The sequence below is a fragment of the Terrapene carolina genome, unplaced genomic scaffold (assembly GCF_002925995.2).
Source record: "Terrapene carolina triunguis isolate 2854851 unplaced genomic scaffold, T_m_triunguis-2.0 Scaffold583, whole genome shotgun sequence".
Lineage (NCBI taxonomy): Eukaryota > Metazoa > Chordata > Testudines > Emydidae > Terrapene > Terrapene triunguis.
This window is the reverse complement of record NW_020664934.1, coordinates 184,591-200,128: the sequence shown is the minus strand read 5'-3', so window position 1 is coordinate 200,128 and position 15,538 is coordinate 184,591. Positions and strand designations below refer to the sequence as shown.

General features: G+C 51.4%; 1 protein-coding gene across 1 annotated transcript in view; it reads right to left on the bottom strand.

Moving 5' to 3' along the window:
* The window catches only part of MAB21L4 (mab-21 like 4), a 21,456-nt gene extending 11,253 nt beyond the window's left edge, over positions 1-10,203 (bottom strand). Inside the window, 1 exon segment of the mRNA XM_024214379.1 lies at positions 9,935-10,203. Within this exon segment, the coding sequence (XP_024070147.1) occupies positions 9,935-10,203 (269 nt within the window).
* Positions 10,204-15,538: the final 5,335 nt, after the last annotated feature.

The window sequence follows — 15,538 nt, the reverse complement described above, 5'->3', positions numbered from 1 at the left end:
TTTCACTCTATATGCATCCGAAGAAGTGGGTTGTAGCCCACGAAAGCTTATGCTCTAATAAATTTGTTAGTCTCTAAGGTGCCACAAGTACTCCTGTTCTTTTTACATAAACAAGAGGTTGCCAACTTTGGATCCCAATGTCTGTCCAAACTTTGAATTAGTTAGTTACATACTCTGCAGAGTGGGGAAAACAAACAAACAAACCAAACCCCTAGGTTTCACCTAGAGAGGTAAATTTCTTCGTGTTGTGAAATGCTGCTGGCACAGGATATCTTCAGTGTTTCACTCTAGAGGTGGATGCATTTCAGTGGTAGGTGAGAAAGCCCCATGGAGTGGCTATAGTCTAGAGTGCTTTGGGATTCTTCAGGCAGAAAGGGCTAGATATGCTATTTGACTACAATTCAGTACCACATTGAAATAAAGTTGCTGGGTGAAATATTGACACCAGTAAAGTCAATGGGAGTTTTGCCGCTGACTTGAAAGGGGCCAGGGTTTCCCCACTGTAACTAAGGATGTCCTAATAAAAGGCTTCTCAATGATCAGATTACTGTTAAACTGTGGACATTGTCCTGGTCTCAGGTCTTGCTCTCTGAATGAAAAACATCACTGCTAGTGGTATGATAAAGAAGTGACCGTGTTGAAGTCAATCATAGGCTAGTGAGGCATTGCTGACCTCTCTGTTCTGTGAAATAGATCTATGAGTGGAACCAGTTCAAAGTGGGCTTACTACAAGCTCAGCTAAGCAGGACACTTGTTCCAGGCTACCCCCATCCCTGGCAGGGCTGGGCTGAAAACAGGGTGATTACATAAGTTTGTGAGATCAACATCAACTCCAGTCTTTCCTTAAAAGGAGAATGACTGTCAGGCTACAGTTCACCTCTCTGTTTGATCCAGTGCTAACTTGAGCAACAAGTCCATCTTCTTGGGTATGACACATGCAATGTGAATGGCTGGTGGCAGCTAGCACCTGAGAGGTGGGAGTCAGTCTTGGCAGCATGTCAGCACATTGCCTTTTGAAATGCAAGCAGTAGAGAGGGAGAAGGAAGTGTTTACAGTGGAGATCACCAGCGATATAAGCTTCCTGCAGTGCATTTAGTGTGCAATGATGACATGGGCCTGGTTCGGCTGTAACAACAACAGCAAAGTCACCAGGACGCAAATCCCTCTTTGGTGACCTCCACTGCCTCTTCCTTATAAGGATTTATTTTTCAAAGAAAACAGCTCAGCATCATATTCTCATTATATCCATCACAGGCATCATTAGTCATCCTCAGCCAACTCCAGGGCTAGAGCCTCTTCAGCATGTGGTCATGCCAGGGGGCTTGGTTTGAACCTCACTACATGTGGCTTGTGCTAAGCGTTAACCAAGTGCATTTCGCCAACAACCTCCCCTTGGCAGTTGAACCTGCTCTTCCCTGGAATTGCCCATCTGGATCATTTTCTTTGATTGTATCTTTGTCATGCAAGGAAAGAACTCAAGATAGTGGTTCCAGATGCTGAATCAGACTCTCAAGATTGCTGTTATCGGGTTTTAGGTAATCCTGGATGACCTGTGAAATAGTAATACAGTTGTGTCTCCATGCGGGGAGTTTTTAATGTCATTCTGGCATAGAGTAGGGTAATGGGATTCTCATTGCTGGAGGTGATGTTGTGCAGTAACATAGGGGAGGTAATGCAATCAGGGCTGAAGACTAGAGGACAGTGGCGGAAATGCAATCCTGTCTCAGGACTGGAGGTTCCTATATAGCTGTGCTGCAAGAAAACAGTTGTTCCACTGTAGTTTTGCATCTGGTTTAAATAAAGAATCCCACTTCCTCCTTGTGTTGTTGAAGGACAGACACAATCTCTTGGGTCCTGCTAGGCCTTCAGAAAGGGAGGAGCACACAGCAGCCAGGGAGAACTAGAGGCAGGAAGCCTGGGGGCAGAGTGGGCCTTGGGAGCACATCGTGGGAAAGGCCAGGAGAGACACTTAGAAGCCTCAGGGATGGAGCAAGCTCCTGTGGTGAACCTGGACAAAAGGGTAAGACCTCCTGGAGTCAGCCTGAGCAGGTCAGCTTGTGAGGAAGGAGCCAGGAACACACAAAGAACCTAAGGGGAGCCGGGCCTGCAGGGAGAAGGTGCTGGGGGGGCATCGCTTGATACAAGAGCCAGAAGGAACTATGCAGGGTCTGGGAAGAGGCAAAGAGTCTGCAGAGGGTGAGCCCAGGCAGGGGCTGGGGAAAGGGCCTAGAGGCAGGCTGAGGCAGAAAGTGGTCCAGGAAGGCAGTTAAAGCATAGCTGCTTACCACCAGCACCCAGGACTGTACCCTAGAGAAGAGGGAGGGCCCAGGTTCCCCTACCAGCCACTGAGGAAGGGGCTATGAAAACCCACCTGATTCAAGGGGGTAAGGACTGTTGGAAGCCCTGGGGAAAAGGGGTGTAAGGAGAACTGGGCCCAGAGTTGGGGCTAGGGTTGCCACCTGTCCAGGTTTTCCCAGGATTGCCCCTTTGTTGAGGTAGCGGACACGGATGAAATGGTTCAGATGTCCCAGTTGGTTGTACCTAAGAGGTGGCAAGCCTGGCTGGGGCAGAGGACCTGGCATAAGGTCACTGGACAGTTGTTCATGGAACTCTGTTACCCTCGAAGGGGTGGGATTGAATGTTAACTGGTCAGAGGGCCAAGTCATATGATGAGGCAGACTGCTGCAAGGCCGAAGCTGCTGATGGCAGGGGTGTTAGAGGAGGAGGGACTGCTATCTTGTGCCCAGCCACAAGGGGATGCCAGCCAGTGAGTCACTCTTCTACACACACCCAAACAACCATTTGTCTGTCCGACCATCTGACTCACCAAACACCCACCGATCTGTCTAGCTAAGCATCCCTTCTCCGTGTTTCCCTCAACACACATTTCTGTCAGGTGCCAGCTCATGCCAAGATCCCCTTGCCTCACTCGAACACTGACAAATACTGAGCTGGAATCAGTCTGGCTCACCTGGGAGTTAGTATGGTTAAAAAACAGGGGCTAGAATGCTAAGAATGTGTTTAGTGTTTAGACTTTATGGAATGCTGGTGAGCTGTTGTGTGCATTAATCTTACTTATCACATCTGTATCCCATAGTGTAAGGCAGGCATTGGCAACCTTTGGCACACAGCTCACCAGGGTAAGCACCCTGGCGGGCCGGGCCCGTTTGTTTACCTGTGGCGTCCGCAGGTTTGGCCGATCGCGGCTCCCACTGGCCGCGGTTCGCCGTCCCAAGCCAATGGGGGTTGCAGGAAGCGGCGTGGGCCGAGGGATGTGCTGGCCGCCGCTTCCCGCGGTCTCCATTGGCCTGGAGCGGAAAACCATGCCAAAGATTGCCGATCCCTGGTGTAAGGTTATATTTGAGCGGTTGTATCGTGAGCCTCTGTGACTGTGTAAATCACCAGACAGGAGAGCGACATTAATTAGTGTAAAGGGTTGTTCCCAACAGAAGGTGTTACACCCGTCCCAAAAGGAAGGTCCATCAATACCAGATAGACCATTGTGGGATGTTGCAACTGGAATTTCCGTATGTACCACCAACAAGAGGACAAAAGACTTTTCTTGTTATTGTGCATCCTCCCCGTGAAAATGACTCTTCCCATCAGCTGAGCTTTGCAACTGAAAGTATGTGGGAAGAAGAGAATAAAACCCCTATCAAGAAGAGACTGATTATTTCTATGCTGCTTGGACTGTGAGGGGCAAGATATTTTTAGGGATAAGCAAGAGATTCCCAGCTGCTTAACCTGGGTTAGCCCTAAAGGACGTATAGAGCTTGCTGGTTAAAGAAGCTTCTATTACCTTTTGAAATTTAAGATTGTAACTCATTTGTGTGTCTATTGTTTACCCGCTTTAACCTTGTAAATAACTTTCTTGTTTCCTTTTCATATTTAATAAATCTTTATGGAGTTTATTATAGGCTAGGCTATAAGTGTTGTCTTTGGTGTGAGATATAAGGCGCAACTGACCTGGGGTAAGTGACTGGTCCTTTGGGACTGGGAGTACTCTGAATATTGCTGTGATTCTTGGTGTAAATGACCAGGTATCACAAATGTATGCTCACCTGGGTGGCTAAACAGATCAGCATACCCGGGGAACTGTCTGTCGCTCCATGTTAAGTGTTATAGTGCCTGGGGAGCTCACAATTGATATTTGGTTGGTGAAATCTAAGCATAGAACTCACCATCAGTTTGGGGTTTGTGCCCTGGTTCCTAACAGTTTGCGCAGAGGTTGGTACTCATGCTCTTGAGTCATGCAGGCAGCATGACAGCTATGTCCATCTCCCAACTGTACTCTTTATCACTCTGATTGCTCCTGCCTCTCTGACCCCATCACCAGCATTACGTCCTTGTTCTTCTGCCCAATCACAGCCCATTGTTCGGAAAGGGGAGCATTCAAACCTGGCCTCTTGGTCTGCCAAATGGGGGGACAGATACAGAAAGGGAGTGTGTGGAGCAAAGACCACCTCAGTGCTACAGGCCCTATCTCCTGCTCTGCCCCAGTGATAAGTATCTAGGAAATGTTGACCTGCTTATTAGTTTTGGGTCCTTTTAACTAACAAACCAAGCAGCCGCTGTATGACGTCTGGAGGGGGAAGAATGAACTCACAGGTATCCAAGCAGAGATGCCAGGTTCTTCATTTCAAAACTTTTTCTTAATTTCATCCATTGATCTCACTCCAGCAGCAGCCATTGCCATGGTATGTTGCCCTTGCCCATAGATGCTGAAACAAGGGGAATTCTCATTCTCTCCCAGACAGTCTTCCTGGTATGCAGTGGAGACTGGATGACTGGATGATGCACTGCTGCTAGGCATCCATCCAGGAAAGACGGTTCTATTTTAAAGAACAGGGTAAGAGCTACCAGTCTGAGGGTCCTGCTCAGCTGAACTGGGACTTGTCTCCAAGACAAACAAGGCTTAAAGATGCGAGGAGAGAGATGAGGATGGGGAGATCTCTGACTATTGTTTTCTAAAAGCAACTTCTGCCCTTGCCCAGGTGACCTCAGCGCTGAGAGCCTAAAGGAAGAAGGTCTGCAGCTGTCCCTGCTGGTGTCCAGTGGCTGGAAAATAATCAGGCTCAACATTATCCCTGTGGTGCAGAGAAAGCAGGGTGCTCTGAAACTCCACAGCAGACGCAGAGAAGGAGGTTTTTCAGAAGGCAGCCTGCAAAAAGTAACACAGTGGGCTGACTTCATCCCCAGCAGCTACAATCACTGGAAGTAAACACCAAGCTATGCTCCTGCCATCCTCACCCATTCCTGAAACCTTACTGGGAGCGAGACAGAGGGTATGTCTGCCATACAGACCCTTAGTGGGGATGCAGTCTAAGGCCTGGTCTACACTAGGAGTTTATGTCGAATTTAGTGCAGTTACATCGAATTAACTCTGCACCCGTCCACACCACGAAGCTATTTAGTTCGACATAGAGGTCTCTTAAATTCGACTTCTGTACTCCTCCCCAACGGGGGGAGTAGCGCTAAATTCGACATGGCCATGTCGAATTAGGCTAGGTGTGGATGGAAATCGACGCTAATAGCTCCGGGAGCTATCCCACAGTGCACCACTCTGTTGACGCTCTGGACAGCAGTCCGAGCTCGGATGCTCTGACCAGCCACACAGGAAAAGCCCCAGGAAAATTTGAATTCCTTTTCCTGTCTGGGTAGTTTGAATCTCATTTCCTGTTTGGACATCGTGGCGAGCTCAGCAGCACTGGCAACGATGCAGAGCTCTCCAGCAGAGATGGCCATGCAATCTCAGAATAGAAAGAGGGCCCCAGCATGGACTGATCGGGAAGTCTTGGATCTGATCGCTGTGTGGGGCGATGAGTCCGTGCTTTCCGAGCTGCGATCGAAAAGACGGAACGCAAAGATCTACGAGAAGATCTCTAAAGCCATGGCAGAGAGAGGATACAGCCGGGATGCAACGCAGTGCCACGTGAAAATCAAGGAGCTGAGACAAGGCTACCAGAAGACCAAAGAGGCAAACGGACGCTCCGGATCCCAGCCGCAGACATCCCGTTTCTACGAGGCACTGCATTCCATCCTAGGTGCGGCTGCCACCACTACCCCACCACTGACCGTGGACTCTGAGGATGGGATATTGTCGACGGCCGCTTCCTCGGACATGTTAGCGGACGGGGAAGATGAGGAAGGAGATGAGGAGGACGAGGCAGTCGACAGCGCTTACAACGCTGATTTTCCCGACAGCCAGGATCTCTTCATCACCCTTACAGAGATCCCCTACCAACCATCCCCAGCCGTTAACCCGGACACAGAATCAGGGGAAGGATCAGCCAGTAAGTGTTTTAAACATGTAAACATTTATTTTTAACAGAACAGGAATATTAACAATATTAACAATGGGTTTTGCATGATTACTTTGCCCTAGGCGCTTAACGGTTCAGTCCCTGGCAGTGCAACTACTGAAAAAAATCTAACAATGTCCGGTTTTGCATGATTGTTCTGCTCAAGCCGCTCTACCGTTTAGTCCCTGCCAGTGCAGCTACAGTAAAATCCGGTCTATATGTCCTGGGATAGAGGTGAAATCCTCCATGGACATCTCCACGAAGCTCTCCTGGAGGTAATTGGAAAGCCTTTGCATCAGGTTCCTGGGGAGAGCGGCCTTATTGGGTCCTCCGTAGTAGGAAACATTTCCGCGCCAGGAGACAAGCAAGTACTCCGGGATCATTGCCCTGCAGAGCATGGCGGCATACGGCCCTGGTCTTTGCAGGCTTTCCCGAAGCATCCTTTCTTTTTCCGTCTCTGAAATCCTCATCAGAGTGATGTCGCTCATGGTGACCTGCTTTGAATTAGGTAGGGGAATGTTAGTATTGGGACTGCTTGCCTGTTCCTTTACAGAAATGTAACCGGCGGTTTACAGCCACGCGGTGGAGGCGGGAGAGGGGCAGCATACAGGGATCTTTCCCTGGGACAGCCGCGAGGGGGTGGGACGGGGCAGAGTTCATGCTTGCCGGATTGCTGGCAGCAGGGACTGGCATTGCTTTCAATGTGAAAGGAGGCCAGTGCTACTATTAAAGTTTTAAGCAGCCACAAGTCTACGGCTTACCATGTCGGCCTGCTACACAAATTCCGGTGTCCTGCCCCGCTTCTCTGATCTGCACTGCAAGACCCCAGGCACTGAATGCGAAGGCCGAAAATTCGACCTTGTCCTGAGTGTGCATGTGATAGGTGCTGTGCATGGTCTTGTTCACAGAGAAAGACTATGTTCTTTGTTCACAACTAAATTTATCTTTCTGAGGAATTCACTCCCTTTTTCCCATTCCCACAGCTGCGACTGTCTCCCAACCTAGCCTGGCATCACACTCCCAGAGGCTAGCGCAGATTAGGCGTAGGAAGAAGAGGACACGGGAGGACATGTTCTCGGAACTTATGGGCTGCTCCCGAGCCCAGGCAGCCCAGCAGACACAGTGGAGGGAGAACTTGTCCCAAATGCACCGATCACACATGGAACGGGAGGAGAGGTGGCGGCAGGAAGACCAGCAGGCGACTCAAACGCTGCTTGGACTAATGAGGGAGCAAACGGACACGCTCCGGCGCCTTGTGGATGTTCTGCAGGACCGGAGGCAGGAGGACAGAGCCCCGCTGCAGTCTCTCTCTAACCGCCCTCCCCCGCCACCAAGTCCCATACCCCCCTCACCCAAAGTCCAAAGAAGGAGGGGCGGCAGAGTCCGTGAAAACTCTCACTCCACCCCTGCAGACTGCTCTAGTACCAGAAGGCTCTCATTCCCCAAAATTTGACAAGTCCTTTCCTTCCCGCCTCACCCAAGCCCCCGTCCAAGTTTCACCCCCCAGGTTCATGTGTAGTTGCTAATAAAAAATACGTTTCTGTTAATTACTGTTTCCATCATGTTCTTTTAGAGGAGAGTCTGTCTGAAGGGGGGGAAGGGGGTTGGTAATTGGACAGGACAGTCACCTTTACCAGGGTACAGAGGCGGGGGCAGGTTCAGCAGCAGGGCACACACACATTGCAGTCACTAGTTACCCTGGTCAGTCTGGGAGGTGGTTTTAGTGTTCTGTTGGGGGTGGGGGGGGGCTCTGTGACTTTGTGGCGGGGGAGGGCAGTTAGAGATCTTATGCAGCGGTCCTTATCCTGGATCACAGAGCCACGCAGCAGGGGATCTGTAACCGTCCTCCCCCTGCCACAAAGTCACATAGCCCCCCCACACACAGAGTCCCGAACAGGAGGGGTGGCAGGCTCCGTTGAAACCACCAGTCCACCACTGCGGAGCCTATCATTCCTGGAGTTTAGAAGCGTCATTTGCATCACTACACTACACCCGCTCCCCACCAGAGTCTGTGTCCCAGGTTCAACACTTTCCCACGAAAACAGTAATAAAGAAAACGGTGTTCATTAACAAAATTCAAGTGATTTTATTTTTAAACGTGTGTTGGAAGGGGGGGAACGGGGTATGTAACTGGAGAGGATACTGAACATTTAGTGGGTAAAGAAACGGGGGCAGGTTCAGCTTCTCTGTACACAAACTTAAAAGTCACAGGTTACCCTGCTCACTCAGGAACCTAGCTTTCAAAGCCTCCCGGATGCACAGCGCGTCCCGCTGGGCTCTTCTAATCGCCCGGCTGTCTGGCTGGGCATAATCAGCAGCCAGGCTATTTGCCTCAACCTCCCACCCCGCCATAAAGGTCTCCCCCTTGCTCTCACAGAGACTGTGGAGCACACAGCAAGCTGCAATAACAATGGGGATATTGGTTTCGCTGAGATCACAGCGAGTCAGTAAGCTTCTCCATCTCCCCTTGAGACAGCCAAAAGCACACTCCACCACCATTCTGCACTTGCTCAGCCGGTAGTTGAAGAGTTCTTTTTCAGTGTCCAGGGCGCCAGTATAGGGCTTCATGAGCCAGGGCATTAGCGGGTAGGCTGGGTCCCCGAGATGACTATAGGCATCTCCACATCCCCAAGAGTTATTTTGTGGTCCGGGAAGTAAATACCTTCCTGCAGCCGTCTAAACAGACCTGAGTTCCTGAAAACACGAGCGTCATGAACCTTGCCCGGCCATCCGATGTTGATGTTTGTAAAACGTCCCCTATGGTCCACCAGTGCTTGCACCACCATTGAAAAGTAGCCCTTTCGGTTGATGTACTGGCTGGCCTGGTGGTCCGGTCCCAGGATAGGGATGTGAGTTCCATCTATAGCCCTACCGCAGTTTGGGAATCCCATCGCGGCGAAGCCATCTATGATGACCTGCGCGTTTGCCAGGGTCACTACCTTTGAGAGCAGTACCTCAACGATTGCGTTGGCTACTTGCATGACAACAACCCCCACGGTAGATTTGCCCACGCCAAAGTGGTTCGCGACTGACCGGTAGCTGTCTGGCATTGCAAGCTTCCAGAGGGCTATGGCTACTTGCTTCTGGACAATCAGGGCTGCTCGCATCCGGGTGTCATTGCGCTTCAGGGCAGGGGACAGCAACTCACAAAGTTCCAGGAAAGTTCCCTTCCGCATGCGAAAGTTTCGCAGCCACTGGGATTCATCCCAGACCTGCAGCACTATGCGGTCCCACCAGTCCGTGCTTGTTTCCCGGGCCCAGAATCGCCGTTCCACAACATCAACATGACCCATTGCCACTGTGATGTCCTCGGCGCGGGGTCCCATGCTTTCTGACAGGTCTGTGCTAGTCTCAGACTTCAGGTCCTCACCGTGGTGCCGTAGCCTCCTCGCCTGATTTCTCTGCATCTGCCTCTGGGAAAGGTGGATGATAAGCTGCGAGGTGTTGACAACGGTCACAACTGCAGCGATGGTCGCAGCGGGCTCCATGCTCGCAGTGCTGTGGCGTCCGTGCTGTCACTGACCAGAAAAGTGCGCGAACTGATTTCCCGCCGGCGCTTTCAGGGAGGGAGGGCGGTAGTGACGGACGGATGACGACAGTTACCCAAAAGCACCCTCGACACATTTTTTTACCCAGAAGGCATTGTCTGCAGCAGGAGGGCATCAGCCACAATCTACAGGGGAACCCCCACAGTTACTGCATCCTCTGAGGTGCAGAGGGCAAATTTAAAAGCTTCCAGGTTTCTTGAATAATCAGCTATAAATCTGGGGTCCATGGCAGTGACTTTCTCTAGCACAGTCAGCAGGATGTTCTCTGCCCTCTGGAAATGCTCCATCCTCTGACCTTCACAGGACAGTATCACTCGCAGATAGCTGCGCCAATGAGAAACCTTCACAGCCATGGCTACAAAGCCAGGGCAAAGACCCTCTCCTGTCTGCAGAGCTCCTTTGGTGGTGCAAGCCACACCCTCCCCAGTAAAGCCAGGTATGCATGCAGGTGGGAGGCAGAGAGGGCTGGGAGCAGGTGCCTTGTGGGAGAAGCAGCCAGTGGAGAGACATTCTAAGACATTAATAAACCCAGTGTTTTCCTCTTACATAGCTGAAAGAGTGCCAAATCCTTCTGAACTATTCATTGCCAAGGTGGCTATCATGAACATACAGCTAAGGGTAGCATAAAATCCCTCCTTTACCTGTAAGGGGTTAAGAAGCTCAAATAACCTGGTTGGCACCTGACCAAAAGAACCAATAAGGGGAGAAGATACTTTCAAATCTATGGGGGAAGGTTTTTGTTTTGTCTTTTGTAGTGAATCGGCCTGGCTCCCGACGGCCCCTGAGAGGGAGATGCCAGAACAGGCACCCAAGTGGGCGGAGCCACCGCCACCTGTTCCCGCCCCCCGGAAGTCAAGGGGCGGGACAGGAAGTATAAAAGCCAGGCCCCAGCACTCAGTTGGGGCCCAGCGGCCGGAGAGGCCAGATGCTCCTGCTCGGGCTCCTGTTAAACCGCGCCTGCCCCGAGCCAGGTATCCTGCCGCTGCTGGACCGAGCCTCCCCAGAGCCACGTACCCCGAGGCGGACTGGCCGAGCCTCCCCAGAGCCACGTACCCTGACGCCGACGGACCGAGCCTCCCCAGAGCCAGGTACCCCGAGGCAGACTGGCCGAGCCTCCCCCGAGCCAGGTACCCCGAGCCGGACTGGCCGAGCCTGCCCCGAGTGCAGTATCCCGAGGAGCGGCCCGAGAGTTCCCCTGCCCCGAGACCGGAGGAGCGGCCCGACCGAGACAGCCCTCAGCAAACCGAGGAGCCCATGGTGTGGGACCCCGTTGCCGAACCCGACGAGGAACAGGTACCTAGGGAGGAGGAGGAGATGGAAAGTAGCCCGGGGATAGCAGACCCCGAACCGATGTCAGTGTGTTGCGGGCAGGATCCCCACTGACCCCGTGGCAGACGGACTGCTGCGGATAGGGCCCCAGGCTGGAACACAGTGGAGTGGGTGGGCCTGTGTTCCCCCCTGCCACCCCACGCCGGGTGGCAGTCCCTCCTCCTCCCTGCCTAGGGCCAGGGCGGCCCCAAAGCGCTCAGCTCCTGCTACAAGGACCCGAGCCCCTGAACTATTGTTTGGTGCCCCGCCATGACTAAGGGCCTGGGCGTCCTGAACTTGTCTGTGCTCAGCCCCGCCATAAGGGCCTGAGTCCCTGAACTATTGTTTGCTGCCCTGCCCTGACTAAGGGCCTGGGCTACTTGACTTTGTTTGTGCTCAGCTCCTGACACAAGGACCTGAGCCCCCCCTGAACTATTGGTTGCTGCCCCGCCCTGACTAAGGGCCTGGGCTACTTGACTTTGTTTGTGCTCAGCTCCTGACACAAGGACCTGAGCCCCCCTGAACTATGGGTTGCTGCCTCGCCCTGACTAAGGGCCTGGGCTACTGGACTTTGTTTGTGCTCAGCTCCTGAGGTAAGGACCTGAGCTCAGCGAGTAGTGTTCTTGCCCAACCCCTGAGGCAAGGACTGGCGCCCAAACCCTAACCCTAAGTGCTAGGTGCCCCGCCCGGACTGAGGGCCGGGGCTGAGCTATTAGCGTTATTGGCTCAACCTGAAGGAAGGTTCTGAGCCCCTCGGACCCTTGTGTGTGGCCCGCCCTGAGCTAGCGTTCGGGCCTATCTAACGTTGCACTTTTGTTTAGCCCCTGCCTGAGGGGCGGAACCCCGAGGCCTTCGGAACCCGAAGACTGATCCAGGCCGTGTAGTGAGTCGGCCTGGCTCCCGACGGCCCCTAAGAGGGCACGACCCCCCGCACCGGACTATTACATCTTTCTTTGTGTGTTCTCTCTGGGTCAGCAAGGAACCAGGGCAGGGAAAATACATCTCCTAAAGCCATACCTGAACTAATTATCTAAGATTACAAATTGTAAGTAATAGGAAGGAAATGCGTTAGATTACACTGGTCTACAATTTTTGAGAAGTCGTCTGCTTCAGAGATAAAATGTGCTATTTATTATGTATTTTGATGTGCTGAATTCAAATATGACAATTAAAACAACTGATTGGCTACTGTTTCTAAGATATTTAAGTTTTTACATCTTATGTCTATGTATATTGTGTAGAGAGTAGAGTTTTAATCATAAATTGTAAACCTAGGTCTTTTCATGTGTTTATGGTTGCTTTACATGATAATATTTCACCTGTCCTGTTTATGTAACACTTTAAAAATCAGCCAAAGGGTTATATAAATAAAATTTATTATGAAACAAAAGGCAAAAAACTATTATGTACATAGTTTAGTCCTATTCAGTGTCTACTCGGCGCTTCTTGGCTTGTCTCTTGTATTCATTAAATGGAGCATCTCTTGTCACTGTCCAGCAATAGTCTGCAAGCATTGATGGGCTCCATTTGCCCTGATAGCGTTTCTCCATTGTTGCAATGTCCTGGTGAAATCGCTCGCCGTGCTCGTCGCTCACTGCTCCGCAGTTCGGTGGAAAAAAATCTAGATGAGAGTGCAAAAAATGTATCTTTAGTGACATGTTGCAACCAAGGCTTTTGTATGCCTTGAGGAGGTTTTCCACCAACAACCTGTAGTTGTCTGCCTTGTTGTTTCCGAGAAAATTTATTGCCACTAACTGGAAGGCTTTCCATGCCGTCTTTTCCTTGCCACGCAGTGCATGGTCAAATGCATCATCTCAAAGAAGTTCACGAATCTGAGGACCAACAAAGACACCTTTCTTTATCTTAGCTTCACTTAACCTTGGAAATTTTCCACGGAGGTACTTGAAAGCTGCTTGTGTTTTGTCAATGGCCTTGACAAAGTTCTTCATCAGACCCAGCTTGATGTGTAAGGGTGGTAACAAAATCTTCCTTGATTCAACAAGTGGTGGATGCTGAACACTTTTCCTCCCAGGCTCCAATGACTGTCAGAGTGGCCAATCTTTCTTGATGTAGTGGGAATCTCTTGCACGACTATCCCATTCACAGAGAAAACAGCAGTACTTTGTGTATCCAGTCTGCAGACCAAGCAAGAGAGCAACAACCTTCAAATCGTCACAAAGCTGCCACTGATGTTGGTCATAGTTTATGCACCTCAAAAGTTGTTTCATGTTGTCATAGGTTTCCTTCATATGGACTGCATGACCAACTGGAATTGATGGCAAAACATTGCCATTATGCAGTAAAACAGCTTTAAGACTCGTCTTCGATGAATTAATGAACAGTCTCCACTCATCTGGATCGTGAACGATGTTGAGGGCTGCCATCACACCATCGATGTTGTTGCAGGCTACAAGATCACCTTCCATGAAGAAGAATGGGACAAGATCCTTTTGACGGTCACGGAACATGGAAACCCTAACATCACCTGCCAGGAGATTCTACTGCTGTAGTCTGGAGCCCAACCGCTCTGCCTTACTCTTGGGTAGTTCCAAATCCCTGACAAGGTCATTCAGTTCACCTTGTGTTATGAGGTGTGGTTCAGAGGAGGAGGATGGGAGAAAATGTGGGTCCTGTGACATTGATGGTTCAGGACCAGAAGTTTATCCTCTTCCTCATCTGACTCAAGTGAGAATGATTCTGGTGCATCAGGAACCGGCAGTCCTTCTCTGTGGGGTACTGGGCGTATAGCTGATGGAATGTTTGGATAATACACAGTCCCCTTTTTCTTCTTTGACACACCTTTCCAAACTGGAGGCACCATGCAGAAGTAACAATTGCTGGTATGATCTGTTGGCTCTCTCCAAATCATTGGCACTGCAAAAGGCATAGATTTCCTTTTCCTGTTCAACCACTGGCGAAGATTTGTTGCACAAATGTTGCAGCATATGTGTGGGGCCCACCTCTTGTCCTGATCTCCAATTTTGCAGCGAAAATAAAGGTGATAGGCTTTCTTAACCATAGTGGTTATACTGTGCTTTTGTGATGCAAAAGTCACTTCACCACAAACATAGCAGAAGTTATCTGCACTCTTCACACAAGTACGAGGCATCTCTGCTCACTTTGGCTAAACAGAAATGTGTCCCTTTGCAAAATCAAACACTGACAAATAAGAGAGCACGACACTGTATGATTTCTGGAGCTGATATAGGGCAATTTGTTCAGCAGAGTGATGTAAACATCGTTATGATTGCATCATCCATGACTTCTAGGAATAACATGATGCAATTCATATCATGTATGACGCAATACCAGCTTCAGACTGCATCATTCATTGTTTTGCCTAAAAAGCAAGTACTGTCCAAACCCAGTCATAGATTTATTCATAGATCCAGTCAAAGATGTATTTTAGTCATTTCTGGTTTAAATTTAGATCCCTTCCCTTTATAACTCACTTACCCTCCGCCATTCCCAAGTCAAGGGTCGTATATACTGACCTGTAGTGATTCGGTGTGGCTCCCCTCCTGCCCAGAGGAGGGAGCACGGGTGCAGACACCAGAGTGGGCGGAGCCACCGCCACCTGTCCCCGCCCCCCGGAAGTCAAGGGGCGGGACAGGAAGTATAAAGGCTGGCCGCCAGAGCTCAGTCAGAGCCCGGCCACCGCAGGGAGCAGACGTGCGGCCGGGAGCTCCCGACCCGGATACCGCTGAGGCCCGAGGATATTCTCCTAGCTGGCCCGAGCTGCCCCGGGCTCACTACGACGAAGAGCCGCCGGAGCCCGTCCGTTCCCGTCATTGGGGGGAGCCCTTGGAACTCCCCCACAGCAACCCCGACGGTGAGACCGCCCCAGAACCCCTTCAGCCCTGCTGTTACCCGGAGGAACCGCCCGAGTGCAACTGGCCGGACTTTCCGACGGAGCTGCCGGACCTGCCACCAAGCCCCGGCCGGGAGGAGCCTATGCTGGTGGACTGGACCCTGCCCGGTGCCGCGGACGAGGTAGGCCCTGAGGGGGAAATTGGAAGTAGCCCGGGGGTAGCCGACCCCGGTCAGGCTGTCGAGGCATGCGAACCCATGTCAGTGTGTTTCGGTCAGGATACCCCACTGACCGGCAGCGGCAGTAACCGCTGTTAGGGCCCCGGGCTGGAACGCAGTGGAGTGGGTGGGCCTGCGTTCCCCCCTGCCACCCCACACACGGGTGGCAGGCTTCCCCCTCACCCAACGCTCTGGTCTCGCCGCCAGGGCTTACCCCGAGTGTGTAGCTGCTCCGCCCCTGCTTCCAAGGGCCTGAGCAGTGTCTGTGTGTGTCCCGCCCTGAGCCAGGGCCTGGACCTTCCCTGTTGAACTGCTATTGCCCCAGCCCCCCTGCACCAGAGGGCCTGGGCT